General features: G+C 37.8%; 1 protein-coding gene across 1 annotated transcript in view; it reads right to left on the bottom strand.

Moving 5' to 3' along the window:
- CDC5L (cell division cycle 5 like) overlaps positions 1-14,871 on the bottom strand; it is a 58,738-nt gene that overhangs the window by 16,705 nt on the left and 27,162 nt on the right. Inside the window, exons 9-14 of the mRNA XM_021937343.2 lie at positions 10,982-11,130; positions 7,770-7,932; positions 5,983-6,147; positions 4,384-4,464; positions 3,847-4,089; positions 698-895 (exon numbers count right to left, since the gene is read on the bottom strand). Coding sequence (XP_021793035.1) covers positions 698-895; positions 3,847-4,089; positions 4,384-4,464; positions 5,983-6,147; positions 7,770-7,932; positions 10,982-11,130 — 999 coding nt within the window. The remainder of the gene's footprint in view (positions 1-697; positions 896-3,846; positions 4,090-4,383; positions 4,465-5,982; positions 6,148-7,769; positions 7,933-10,981; positions 11,131-14,871) is intronic.

Below are 14,871 nucleotides of genomic sequence, written 5' to 3'. Positions count from 1 at the left end.
GCAACAGACTGAGACTCGGTCTCAAAAAAAAAAATGCACAAGGCAGCCTGGTGGCCTGTGAACCACAATTACATGCCATTGGCAAAATGCCTACACAGATTCTGGAATTCAAAATATGAAGACTAAATTAAGAAACCACATGTCCTGTTGAAAATATACGCATCTAGTATGTTTTCAACATTTTCACAGACATGGAAAATCATGGAAGCCACTGTCTAGAGAATCCAGCTCTGCCCTCCCTAACTCAAACTCACAGTAATCCAAGGATGAACAGAATTGTATTTAAGTTTTGTAAATGTGCTCTCTTTGCTATAAAAATAAAACTCCTTGGTACTGTTGAGATTCCTTTTTAGAGAAAACAGGCTATGCTAGCAATGACCTGCACTGTTCTGAGTGACTAGTGTTGGTTTCTTGGCTCCTTGCTCCCACATCTAAAGGTTCTGATTGACCTCTGGTCAACTTGCAGGGTACTCTTTAGTCATGAAGGTCAACAATTCTTTAAAAAAATAAAATAAAATAAACAAAAACAACGAACAAGGCCAAGGAAGATCCAACACTTAAGTGTGCTTTTCTCCAAGAACCAAAAAGGCAATAAGCACCTCAGGTGTATTTTTCTGAGATTGTCTCCAGTGGCATTATCTGGTTCATTATCTCAATCAAAGTACATTTACAATTAAAATTTTGAAAGGATACCAACCTCGAGCCTCTTTTCAAGTGATTCAATTCTGTCCTTTTTACTAGCCAGATTGGCCCGTGTGTAGCGGCTCTGCCCAGGAAGATATAAAACTTGACTGTAGCATTCTTCCCACACCTGGTTATAGGCTTCACTTGAGAGTTCTCCATGGCTCATTCCTTGTTTAACCACTTCCATCTCCTGCACCAAAACATCCTGGGCCTGTTTACAATAATAATTACAGTAAGTTTAAGTACTACAAACACTTGCCATATCCAGAGAGCTTTAGAAGACTAATTTTTTCCCTCCTTCCTTGAGCCAAAGCCAAGGAGACGTGATTGGTTGTTTTTTGGAAGGGGTGATAACAACACCTAGGAAAAATAGCCTCAGAAGCCTTTGAGTCAATGCAGACTGCTTTTTAAAAGTCAAGCATCCATGTTTCCTCGAAAGTATAAACATCCTTTGCTTTCACTCACTATAGCAGCAGTTATCATTTCTCAGGTACCTACTGTGTGTGAGAAACTAGGTTTAAAAGTTTTACCTACATTATATCCAAAGATCACAATCACCTTACAAATTAGCCAATATTAACCTCATTTAAAAGCTAATGAAATTAGGCCGGGCACAGTGGCTCACTCCTGTAATCCTAGCACTTTGGGAGGCTGAGGTGGGCGGATAAAGAGGCCAGGAGTTCAAGACAGCCTGGCTAACACAGCAAAACTTCGTGTCTACTAAAAACACAAAAATTAGCAGGATGTGGTGGCACACGCCTGTAATCCTAGCTACTTGGGAGGCTGAGGCACAAGAATCCGCCAGACTGGGAAATTAGAGTTACAGTAAGAGCTAGGATCACATATACCTCCAACCTAATACAATAAGAGGCGGACTAAGTCTCAAAAAGAACTCATGAAACTAAGGCTCATAGAGATTCAACAACTTGTTAAGACCACATCATTAGCAGGCAGCATGAGGCAGAATACAAATGGCATCAATGGGTGTGCACCTTCACTCCCCTCCTGTCACAGTACAGGACCTCCACGTGATAGTAAAAGGGAGCTAAATCTTATCCACGTAAGCACTACTCATCCTGAAGGAATGCCCCTGACATTGCCAGAAAATGAAACTGGGGCACGAATCAGATGATAGATCATAAACCAGCTTAGTTCACTACTAAAGAAAATAGTGTAAAATGACAGAATGAGAGGGAAAGCTGGACAGGCCTGGGTTCAGATCACAGCTTCACCATTTAAGCATCTCTCTGAGTTTGCTTAATTTATCTGAGCCCATTTCTCAGGCTTTTTCAGCTTGGAAAGCTGAAAAATACCTTTCCAAGCAATTACGATGCTGACCTTAGATCAGACGAGTTTGTTATTGGATTAAGTGAACAATATACTATAGAGCCTAGCCCAATGCCAGACACAAAGAATTCCATAAGCATATGAATTCTTTCCCAGCCCTTTGCTTCACTGCTTATGAAAAACTGGGAACCACCTTCTGTGCCTTACAGAAGGCTTTCAATCTTTCTAGTAATAATAAAAATAAACATATCAAAATCCATAAAATCAAGAGAAATGATCAATAAACAATTTTAACAAAAAAATGGAAAATCATCTCTATAGGAGAAAAAATGGACACTTAAACAATAACTCTTAAGGGAAATAATGGAAACAAATCAATTTTAACATACCTTAAAGAAAGTATATTAAAGAAAAAGAAAATCTGACACTTTATTAAAAGAGAAATGCTATTTCACTCTGAAACTGTACACAATAAAAATTTACAAGTTCAGATCTTAGGAGAGAATATGGGTAAGTTATCTTTAAACTATCCATAAATAATCTGCTAAGTAAATAGCTGCTTCAAATTCTTTTTGGAACAAAGAGAAATATACACAGATAAATAAAATATGAGAGAATATTTAAGCTACTTTGTTTCAAACAATTCCAGACCAATACTTAGAATTATTATTTTTCAAAAACTGTGTTAGGGTTTATCCTCTACAGAATCTCCAAAAGCAACAACATGATCCTTGTTTCAGGTTTCCATACATATAATTTAGGAAAATTTATTTCCTAAATTCCTCTTCCCCTCATATTTTCACTTTAAAAAGAGGAAACTGTGCAAGTATCAATTTCATAGCCTGATTTTCAATCCCAGTTCAATGATTACATGTGCTTGACAGAGGAGGCAACTCAACGTCAGTTTCCCTATTGCACTTACTAAAAAATGAGTGACTCAAAGTTACTCCGAAATCAGGGACAAGTTGTTGAAATATAAATCGAAACCCTCCTTCCTCTATTTTCTAAAAATCCTATAATAAATATGTATTAGTTACGCAATACAGAAAATACAAAGTAAAAAATTGTGAGAAGGGAAGAAAGAGGAAAAATGCAGGAGGGAAGACAGGAGACTTTGTAAGAATCTTGTTTGTTTCATTCTAAGTATGCAGCAGCTCATTCCAAATCCATGGGTCTATCACTGCTCCTCAGGGCTGAAGACTAAAGAAAAAAAGACTTTTAAACTAATGACCACTCTGCTTCCAACTATGAGACCCACTGTATCTTCTTATACAATTACGGAGATTTCTATTTACAATCACAGTTGTTTGCTCTGTCAAAACAGAAGGAATAAAATGCGTATAGAAGAAAAGACCAGACATAGACTCATACAAGAAATCATGTCTTCATGTCCTTATCCAAAAGAGTAGGGGGAAATCATGTGAGGGGAATATAGTCAGTAAAAAAAATACTTCCTTTTTTTCAATAAGTAAAAGGTTTAATCTATAAACATGTTTATATTAGTCTTTCTTACCTCTTCATATTATTCTAAATAAGTGAGGTTTAGGTACTAAAGGCATCTAATTTTTATTCAGGGATAGCAGAGCTGAATACAGAAAATGGCAACTGCAACAACTGTCAACCAAGCCATTAATACCCATGAACCAAAAACACCCTGCAGGTGTTTATTTGATAAAGGTCTATCACACCGAACATGGGGGATGGAGGTATTTAAAGTATGTCTTCTTCATAACAATCTAAACATGTATCTCCTAATCATATGTTTCAGTTGTTTATGAATACCAATGGGGAAAAATAAGTTCATTATTTGTCCATGATACACAGCACCTAACAAATACCTAAATCTCAAGAAGAAATAGTCCAGCTCAATCATACCTTTTTCAACTCTTCTTTGGAGAACTTTTCATAAGGATTATGTTCCAGATAGGTAATGTGCTCTGAATTATTGGTACCAAACCCTACAGTTTTGCCTTTTTTATTTCCAGATGGTTCATAAGGGTGATGTAGAAGGTCATAATGAAGCATTGTGATCATTTCTTTTTTGATTAGTTCTTCACTTTTCTGTAAATCTGTTAAAGGCGGTTCTACATTTAAGGGTCTTAGAATAGTTTCATTTACCTAAAATGTTAAAACAAATACAATTACCAAACATATCACTGCAATATATTAATGTTATTACCTGTTACAGCACGAATTAAATAGCAGTTTTACATTTTCAAAAGCAATTTCTACTTTTTTCCTTCTAAATTCTGGTACTAGTGAAACATTTTAAAGATTGGGTTTGAGAATTACTTTGCTATATTCCAGAAAGTAGATGAAATTTTGTTTTATAGTCTTTATGAATGATGTAAAAAGCAGCAATCATATAAAAAGAAACTTAAAACTTCCTAAACCAGAAATTCTAACACTTACTTCTGATGGTCTTGGCAGATCTTTCTGGACAGCTTTATGCATTCGTTTCATTTCCTTTACACGCTCTGCATCTCGTATGGCCTAAAAAATGATTTTTATATCCTTTATTGCAGCTATAGCGTATTTGATATCTCTCAATAAAGCTAAAAACACTTTGGTATGTAAGATTATGTGTGTTCAATAGCTAAAGTTTAGAAATTGGTTTAAGTTTGTAGAAAGGCAATGCTAAGGCAACAGAAATGAATCAGTCTATTCACTCTCATTATAATAGAAACTAAGAGCTTCCAGTGTCTACTAGGGCATTCTCCAAATTTTCATGGATCCATCCATCACGTAACAAACTTCTCTTATCTAAATGGAAAACCTAAACTCCAAAGAGACTCCCACAACACAACTCTTTCTTCCCTTTCACTCCAAAATTACTGACTTAATTCAAAAAGCCAGCCAAAAAATGTAGTTTCCTGATTTTTATGAATAATGTGGGATAACACATTAAAATTTCACGCCATTTCTGAAGGAGTAAATGTAACTCAAAGTAGCTGAGAACTAAACACAAAAAGTACCATCCTCTGTTCCCACTGAAAAGCACATTCATATCGGTCCCCTCTAAAATATTATTTCCACTGATGTCATTCTCACTCCAATCCCCTGAGATTAAAGGTACCTAAAATCATTCAGCAATGGACTGCAGCAAGACTTACTAAAAAGGTCATATAATATCAGTTCTAGTTTAGGATTCACCACTTACCCACTATTAGACCTGAGAAAGTTGAGACCATGAGACCTGAATTCATCTGAGCTTGTTGAGTATTCCTTATTAGAACTATCTGGGACCAGAGTATCTTGGATTCCTGATTTTTTCAGATTCTGGAACATCTGCATTATACTAACTCTAATTCAAAAAGCTTCAATGAGCATTTCTTTTGAGCATCACGTCAGCACTCAAAAAGTTTTGAAGTTTAGAGCATTTCAGATGTTGGATTTTCGGATTAGCAATGTTCAACCTATAATACCAATCCTATTTATATCACTGTGCTGTTATGTGCAAATGAGAAAGTAATTACGTATAAGATATATTACTAGAAAGTGTTACTAATATTATTCTGACATACTCTATCTAAATTTCCAACTCCAGTTTAGATACAGGTCTTACTATGTTGGACTGGATTCAAACTCCTGGGCCCAAAGGATCCTCCCACCTTAGCGTCCTGAGTAGCTGAGACTACAGGCTCGTACCATTGTACCACCCAGAAACCAAGATGTATTTGTTTTTAAGACTAACCAATAACATCTTTTCTTTGCTAGATTGAAGCAATGTCCAAAAGACTACCTACGTGTATTTTAGAGAAGCATAATGAATTTGACAAAATGTATTTAAATTTCCATATATATATTTTTAAGAATGTCCATCAAAATATTGTGAGTATATTAATTATGTGAGGATACATTATTAATGACATAAATTATTTACTTCAGAAGTTTTTTCAATATTAAAAAGAACTAGGTAGAGATCTTGAGACATTTAATGGCTGTTCTTCATTCTTCGAGCCTACTGACACATTCAGCCGAACTCACGCTTCTTTCAGTACAGTTACCCACCTGCTTTCGAGCATCCACGTCGGCAGCATCTTCAATGTAAGTATCATCTACTTCACGTTCTTCCAGCTCCTTCTCGGCATTTTCTGGTAGAACAATTTCAAAATCATTCTTAGGGGCAGGAAGGCCCAACAACCCTAAACGGAGATGTTCTCGAGATTCTCTTTCCTGTAGAAAAGAAGTGGTCCTTCTCAATTCATGCATATTAAATATTCAACCAGAATTTTATGAGTCTCTTAAAAATTGATAGCACAACAGTCTAGTCAAAATAACTGTACAATTTAAAGTAACTAAGAGAATAATTGGATGGTTTCTAACACAAAGGTTAAATGCTTGAGGGGATGCATACCCCATTTTCCATGGTGTGATTATTACACATGCATGCCTGTATCAAGATATCTCATATACCCCATAAACATATACACCTACTACGTATCCACAAAAATTAAAAATTACAGACAGAGAAAAAAAAGTCTCAAAAAAAATCAGCCTAATATTAATTCTAGAAAAATAATCCTGACTTCAGAGCTATGACAAGGCTTTTGTTTATTTTCTATCCCCTCTTCTTCCCAACATTAAGACCAATCAAAAACTTTCACTTGTGATCACTGAAGATACTCTGGGATATTCCAACAGGAGGTTTGAGGCCAGGGCAGAAAAAAAGACCACTATAATTTTCATTTGAGGGAACACATTTCTGACACCGAAAGTTAACAGCAAATGAAAAGAACAGGTTCAAAAGTTAGTCTGTCCTTGGACTAATAAAACCCACTCTGAAAGATACTTGAATTTGTATGTATATGTTTATTGTTAATGAAAATACTAAATCCCATGCAGACGAAAGAAAGTAGAGTCCTGGTTCCCAAAAAACCCTCCTGGTACCCAGAGGTTTTCCAGTCCATCCTCAGTACTCACATGTACCAGGTGTGAGGAACAGATGAGTTGCTATGTCTAAAACATCCTCTGTGCTTACTCATACTGTAGTCTCCATCTGGGACAGCCCCCACCCTCCTTCGGAACATACCTCTTCCAATAAGGCTTTCCTGTTACCCAACAAATGTGATTATTCCCTTCTTTAACTACCCTAAGCACATTGGCTTTACTCAAAGGGCTTATTCTGTTCTGATATTACAATTATTTTTGGACTTAGTTTAGTACTGCCAATCTCCCCAGAATATAAATTTCCTCAGGACAAAGGACATCTATATTCAACTTTAGATCCCCTCAAATGTCCAAATGCACACTCCGCACTCATGAGGTTCTTAATCTGTTTAATTCTTATGTATCCATTCAGAGTTGGCTTTAGTTGATATCAATTTGAACTTTAAGAAACATATATAAATCAACCAAATATATGTATGAAGTTAGAATTAATTTTAAACTGAAGACAAGCCAGTATAATTAGAAGTTTTTTTCTTTTTAATTTCACAATGATTTCTGTGGCATTAGATAATAAGGCCCAATAGCAAAGTAATAAATGCAATAACACGGGCAGAAGCAAAACTTAACTTTTACAATTAGCTTTCTACCTCACCTTGCTGAAGAAAACTTCAGTGAAATCAACAACAAACATCAATATTCACAAACCTAGTAAGCATAAAGAAAGATGGGTTTTGAGCCCAAAATATTCCCTTTCATCAAGTCTTACAGATCATTCTCTTTTTCTGGCATCCACAGGTGTATAGATTCTTAAGGTATACGTGATATGCACTAACAGGAGAAATTTTAATTTGGCACCCATGAGATATTAAAAAAAAATTTAAGAGTATTAAAAGGGAATTGACATTTACCATCTGCTTCACATAAGAGGGATCACTATAGTCTGCCATTCCATCCTCAGGATTAATGTTTAACTTGTCTCGAAGAGGAGTTCTACCCGGGGTAGAGTTCATAACCGGTTTGGGAGTTGTTCCACTCCGGGGAGTCAGCCCTTCAGCTCCATTAGAAGGAGTCCTAGAAAGACAGGAATCCCAATTAACAGAAGTGCCACTTATATTTAGATTGTGCTTTCAAATGTTTTTCACATAAATTATTTCACAGGAAATATAGAAAAAAAAGGAATAAAGATTTCAGAAATTCTGTCTAGCTGGTTTTGTTAGGATCTCTAGATTAAAATCAATGTTTGGTCTAGCTAGCATGGTATTTTTATTTTATTGACTTAAAATAATCACTATATTTGATATTTTCTTGCCTTCCTAAACTGCACCCACTAAACATTATTTCCACTTTTTCTTGGCACATTAGGGCGGCTAGGAACATGCAGCGGGCAGGGAGGTGGGCCACCACACTCAATGACCCCAGATGACTCTTTGAGTTTGGTGTATATTTGTCTCCTACCCTCCCTATCAAGCTGTTGGTTCTCACATCATTGTCACTGTCATTATTACCAAAGTACACACTTTAAATAGTTCCTCCTTTTACATTTTGTTTAGAAACCAAACACCACACTTTTAGAATCACATGTAAACATGAGTAAGTTCCTGAGGGAGGCCTAAGAGATTCTCCTAGGAATAAGATCCACAGAATCTGCAGCAACCTATATTTTAAATATTCAAAGCCTTTTTTTCCCCTGGTTGCCTATTTCCTGTATATTGGTGTGTTGCAGAATGGTGACGCTGCCAGACAGCTATTCCTGATAAGTAAGGTGTTATCACATAAGACGTGGTTCCTGCCCCCAAGGATTTTACAATCGAGGTGAGAGACAAGACATACAGTTGTCCCTAAGTATTCACAGGGGATCGGCAGATCAGTTCCAGGACCAAAATCTGCAGACACTCAAGTCCCTGATGCAAAACGGCATCGTATTTGCATATAACGTATGCACATCTTCCCATGTACTTTTAAATCATCTCTAGGTTACTTATAATACCCAATACAATGTAAACGCTATATAAATAGTTGTTATATTGTATTTTTATTTGTGTTATTTTTTATTGTTGTACTGTTTGAGTTTTTTAGAATATTTTTTATCCACAGTTGGTTGAATCCACAAATGTGGAACCCTCAGATACAGAGAGCCAACTAAACATAGGAAGTGAGGTATTACGCTCTCTTATAAGACACTCAAGAAGTGTTAAATGTCTACGACTGGCTGTCAATGCTTCTTGGTTCTGCTGTCATGACACCTGTAATAGCCTGAAGTGCTTTCTCTACTAAATAACCAGTAGGAGGACATACCTTAACACTTAAAATTCAAAGTAAACCCCAAATATATCCAACCACTGTAAGTTCCAATTCCATTTTACTACTACATGCTTCCATAACATTTGTATTTTAAAGATTCTTCTTAAAAAACAGCAGCTTAAAACTAAGCAAAAGAGTTATAAAGAAATACTGAATTCCAGTTAACGCATGTGGAAGTGTTTAGGGATCAAGCAAACTGATATCTGCAAGTTACTTTGAAACTCATTAAAAAATATGATGGATTGGTGGATGGATATGCAATAAAGCAGATACAGTAAAATATTAACGATCTTAGAATCTAAGTGGTAGGTATATATATGGATGTTCACTTTACCATTTGTCAACTTCAACAGGTGAGAGACTGGGTCTCCAAAACAAAGAGTTTATTTGGGAACAGCAAGGGATTACAATGTGGGATATGTGTGCTATAACAGACCATAGGTATACCTGAGAGTGCTGGGGCAAGGAGAAGTTTTTAAAGATACAAGGGAGGAGTCTACGTAAACTGTTTTGAAACAAAGACCATTGGTTACAGGGACTTATCACAGGAGGTGGCATTTGTTTTCATTGCCGGTATACATAACAGTATCCCTTATCTGAAATGGGGGACCAGAAGAGTTTTAGATATGGGATTTTTTTCAGATTTGGGGATAATTCCATTATACTTACTGGTTGAGCATGGCAAATCAGGAAATTTGAAATCTGAAACGTTTCAATGCGCATTTCCTTTGAGTGTCATATTAGTGCTCAAAAAGTCTCGATTTAGGCCGGGCACAGTGGCTCAAACCTGTAATGCCAGCACTTTGGGAGGCTGAGGTGGGTGGATTACCTGAGGTCAGGAGTTCGAGACCAGCCTGGCCATCATGGAGAAACCCCATCTCTACTAAAAATACAAAATTAGCCGGGCACGGCGGCGCAAGACTGTAATCCCAGCTACTTGGGAGCCCGAGGCAGAAGAATTGCTTGAACCTAGGAGGCAGAGGTTGTGATGAGCCAAGTTTGCACCATTGCACTCTAGTCTGGGCAACAAGAGCGAAACTCCGTCTCAAAAAAAAAATTTGGATTTTGGAGCATTCTGGATTTTCAGATTTGGGATGCTCAACCTGTACTGGCTGTTGGTAGGGCAACATCTTCACAGAAGCAACTTATCTGGAATTTGTGTGGTTTTCAGAAGATCCCTGGAATAATTTCTGTCATGGGCATATATACGCATGAGGGTTCCTTTTTCATTAAAATGTAACATTAAGTGACTCCATTTCAATACTGATAACTTCCACACATTCTTTCAACCTTTCTAAATGCCTGAAATTTTCATAATAAAATGCTGGAGGGAAAGCAATACATAAAAGGATTACAATTTTAATAAAATTCACAAAGTAATCATTAAAAATGAATCAATCTACTCTAAAATCAAACACAAAGTATTCAAAAATAACGTGATAGGATCCGAAGTTTTGCAAAAGGACACTCCAATTAGACAGGTGTGGTGGCAGACGCCTGTAATTCCAGCTACTTGGGAGGCTGAGGCATGAGAATCACTTGAACCCGGGAGGCAGATAGGTTCCGTAAGCTGAGATCGTGCTACTGCACTCCAGCCTGGGTGGCGGAGCGAGACTCCATCTTTAAAAAAAAAAAGGGAGAGGCACTCCACAGTATTTAACCATTTCCCAGACACTATTATTTATTACTGTGAAGAAGAAATCAAAGAGGAAAATTCAACACAATAAGTATTCGCTCTCCATAAACATTACTAAAGCAAACATGCTAAGTCCTTGAATTCATGTTTTTCTAAAATAAAAAACATGTTCATTTACAATACCTGAATGGAGTAGAGAGAACTGTGTTTGGAGTCTGTACAACCTGCCGCTGTGGAGTTACACCTGAGAAGTCACTCTCATGCAACGGGGTATTAAGTCCACCTTTTAATGGGGTGTCCACATTGGTGAGGGCCATGAGGTTCTGGGCTTCCTGATAAACAAGCAGGCGAAGAAGCACGGTTAACAGTTTAGACAGGCTTGCAGAATCTCTTCTGGTCCTACTATATAAATCTTGAAGCAGGCAGAATTCTTACTCATTTTCTCAATGAAAACCAACAGAGAAAATGAATACCAGTCATGTCAGATTTCAATGTTTCCATTCCTTCTATCAATCTAACACATCACATCAGAAGTTTTATATATCAAATAAAGTTTTATGTGTAGAGGTGCACTTTTGTGGCCTCACATATGAAATTACTATTACCCAAAAACTTCTCCTATTACCTGTGCCAAACCTCTCTATAATCATGAAATACAAGAATTCAAATTTCCCAGTGTGAGCTTAGGCCAAATGTCTGAATGCCTGGGTTTTAGTCTGGCTTCACCACTGAATTCTCTATCCAGTCTTCATTAGTGTCTCTGAGGTCTGTTTCTTCTACTGAAACTTAAGATACTCCCAAGCAACCTTTCCACTGCACAAGAAAACAACTTGTGGGGGTCAGGTCCCTTTCAGAAGTCTTGCCTGATCTCTTCAGGCAGAACTGCCCATGTTCTCTTTAGTCCCTCTATTGTAACGCCGTCCTCAGTGCTATCTTTGTACCCATAAATCTCTTAATGTCCAACTTAGGGCCTGTGGCAGAGTTTATTTTCCAAAGATGGTCACAACCTTCTTTCTCTCATGTTTCATGTTCTTAAAATCCAACCACGATACTCCTTCCATCAAGAGGTCGGGTCTATATTCCCTCCCCATAAATCTAGGTGGGCTTGTGATTCACCTGTAACCAACAGAATACAACAAAAGTGACAATGCTTGACCTCCAAGGTTAGTTTAGAAAAAATTACGCAGCTTCCCACCACATTCACATTGGAGCCCCGAGACACCATGTGAGAAGTTCAACTGTTCTGAGACCACCACACTATGAGAAAGCCCAAGCCACATGGAAAGACCACATGCAGATTCACTCCACATTCCCAGCTGAGGACCCACCCAACCAACAGCCAGCATCAACCACCAGACATGGAAAGACAACACCTCCAAATGACTCTATCCCCTCTCCATCAAATCACACAGAACTGCTGAGTCCTCCTTACTAAGGCCCTAGACATCACGGAGCACAGACGAACCACTCCTTCTGTGCCCTGTCTGAATCCCTGACTCACAGAAGTCATAAGCATAATAAAATGCACTAAACCACTAAATTTCAAGGCAAAATGAAAATAACCAGAGCAAGACTTAATTCCGTTATTCTGTATATCTTCACTCATGAAAAAAAAACCTTGAATTTTACATTATCAAAGGCCCTGTGTGTGTCCTTTTTGCTATTCCAAATATAAAGCATTTACTAGAAAGAAACATATGTAGGCTTAGAACTTCTGCACAGGAAAGAGAAGAAATAAGAATCAAATGGCAAAAGTATATATTCCTGGAAGAGTGGGTGACGTGACATATCATATGTGCCAAAATTACAAATAGGCAACACTCCCAAAAATAGTGTGGCTAAGGAGTGGGGGAGTTTGGTCCAGTAAAATGCCGGGGCATCTGAGAGCTATCTCCTATGTGGTGAATTATCCTGTGTCGACCTGGTTACACTGGGATGTTTCCCAGAATCCTCTTCCCTCTTGGTACCGAGTTAGAGTTCATCAAAAGTAAAACAGAGGTAGAGGCAGAAGGAGAAGCAGAGGTGACAGAGGTGAAGTAGCAACCACTATGCTCTGATGGCCGTCATTGGTTAGAGGTAGTGACAGACTTGCAGAGGAGCTGGCGAGTTTCAGTGTGTCCTTGCACCCCACTGCTCCATATATCCAATTCTCCTCCTTTATAGGCAGCCCTGGTGACCAGACTTCTGCTTCAAACTCACAGAAACAGTAGTGACAAAGAGCCAACAACCCTCCAGACTTCCATGCCTAGCCTCCAGATTTTCCTATAAGCTAGGACTCACCCCACACCAGGGCTGGTGACCTTTCTCCGATCTTTAACGCTCCTTTTCAGACCTTTAATGCCCTGCTTTTCTCATAACTGTATATGGGACTAATTCCTCTAACAAATTCCTTATTCCATGATTTTCATAGTGGTTCTGTTTCCTTAATTAAATCTTGACTGATGTAGCCTAGACTAGATCAGAGGAGGCCAAGAGAGAGAAGCAAAATTCCTCTTATCCCTAGCTACACACAACAGCAGCCAGAGGTACCACCTTTATCACACATAGAACAGAGACACTGAACCAATAAAAGCTCACAAAGTGAAAACTAAATTTATCAAAATTTTACATAAAAATATGTCACAGACTAGACTAAATCTCAACTTCTGTCAGTTCATCTTAGAGGTTCCAAAGGGCTTCAACCAATCATAATCATTTTCACTAGTAGATATTTATTTTACTGTGGCAGAGACTTCTCCTTGTCACCAAGCACCCATTCTCTTCCTCCACAGTAACAGAAGCCTCAATTCTTAACCGGCACCTGGCTACCCAGAACAAATATCCCATGTCCCAGTAGCTAGGACATGTGTGCCTAAGTTCTGGTCAGCAAGACAGACAGAATGATGTGTACAAGAGATGTGTTCTTAAGAAGGGAAAGGGTGTGCCCTTTTTCCTCCTTCTTACAGGCTATATGCAAACATGATGGCTGGCCCTGCAGCGACTGTACCTGCCACAAGGAGAAACTAAGAAGAGAAACCTGACATGCGGGAGGACAAAAAAGCAGGTGCCCAGGTCCCTGACACCAGGGAGTGCCACACAAGCCCGTTTGATTTATCTCTCAACATTTAGAACATGAAACAGAAATAAATCTCTATTCTATTTAGGCCACTGTTAGAGGTTTTCTGTTACAGCTAATCCTAATTCCAACAAATATATAACTTCCCCCACATCTTTTAGAAGAGGAATCCAAAGTTACAAGCCCCAAACTTACTGTATATGGCTCAGGTTCTAAACCTGTTTTGTGCTTTTTCAAAATAACTACTACTCTTTCAGTTAACGTTCACTCATTACTTCAATATTCTTTAACAATCAGTTAAAAAGCCTATATTAAAAACACAGAAGGATACTACTAGGCTATAGGAATTAAGACAGTGTGGTACTGGCACAGGATAGATAACAGATCGGTGAGACAGAATTGAGAGTCCAGAAACAAACTCTTACATTAATGGTCAATTGACTTTTTTAAGGGCTGCTAATAAGACCATACAATGGGAAAAGAACAGTCTTAACAACAAATTGTGTTAGGAAAACTGGATATCCACATGCCCAAGAATGAAGGTAGAGCCGTACCTAATAGTACATACAAAAACTAACTCAAAATGGATCACAGACCTGAACGTAAGCACTAAAACTATAAAATCCGAAGAAAAAGCATGGGAGTAACTCTTCATGACCCAGGGTTGGAAAGAATTTCTTGGGTAAGATTAAATGCATAAGCAAAAAAGAAAAAGACAGCTAAACTATACCTCATGAAAATTTAAACCTTCTGTACTGCAAACGAGAACATCAAGAAAGTGAAAACACAACCTATAAAATGAGAGGAAACATCTGCAAGTTATATCAGATAAGGAACTTATATCCAGAATATACAAAGAACTCTTACATTATTAAAAACCCAGTCAGGTGCAATGGTTCACGTATATAATTCTAGCACTTTGGGAGGCTCAGGTGGGAGAATCTTGAAGCCAGGAATTCAAAACTAGCCTAGGCAACACAAGCAAGACCTTGTCGCTACAAAAAAATTTTTTTAATTA

The sequence above is a fragment of the Papio anubis genome, chromosome 6, assembly GCF_008728515.1.
Source record: "Papio anubis isolate 15944 chromosome 6, Panubis1.0, whole genome shotgun sequence".
Taxonomy (NCBI): Eukaryota; Metazoa; Chordata; class Mammalia; order Primates; family Cercopithecidae; genus Papio; species Papio anubis.
The sequence above is the reverse complement of the archived record's forward strand: the minus strand, read 5'-3'. Positions and strand labels throughout refer to the sequence as shown.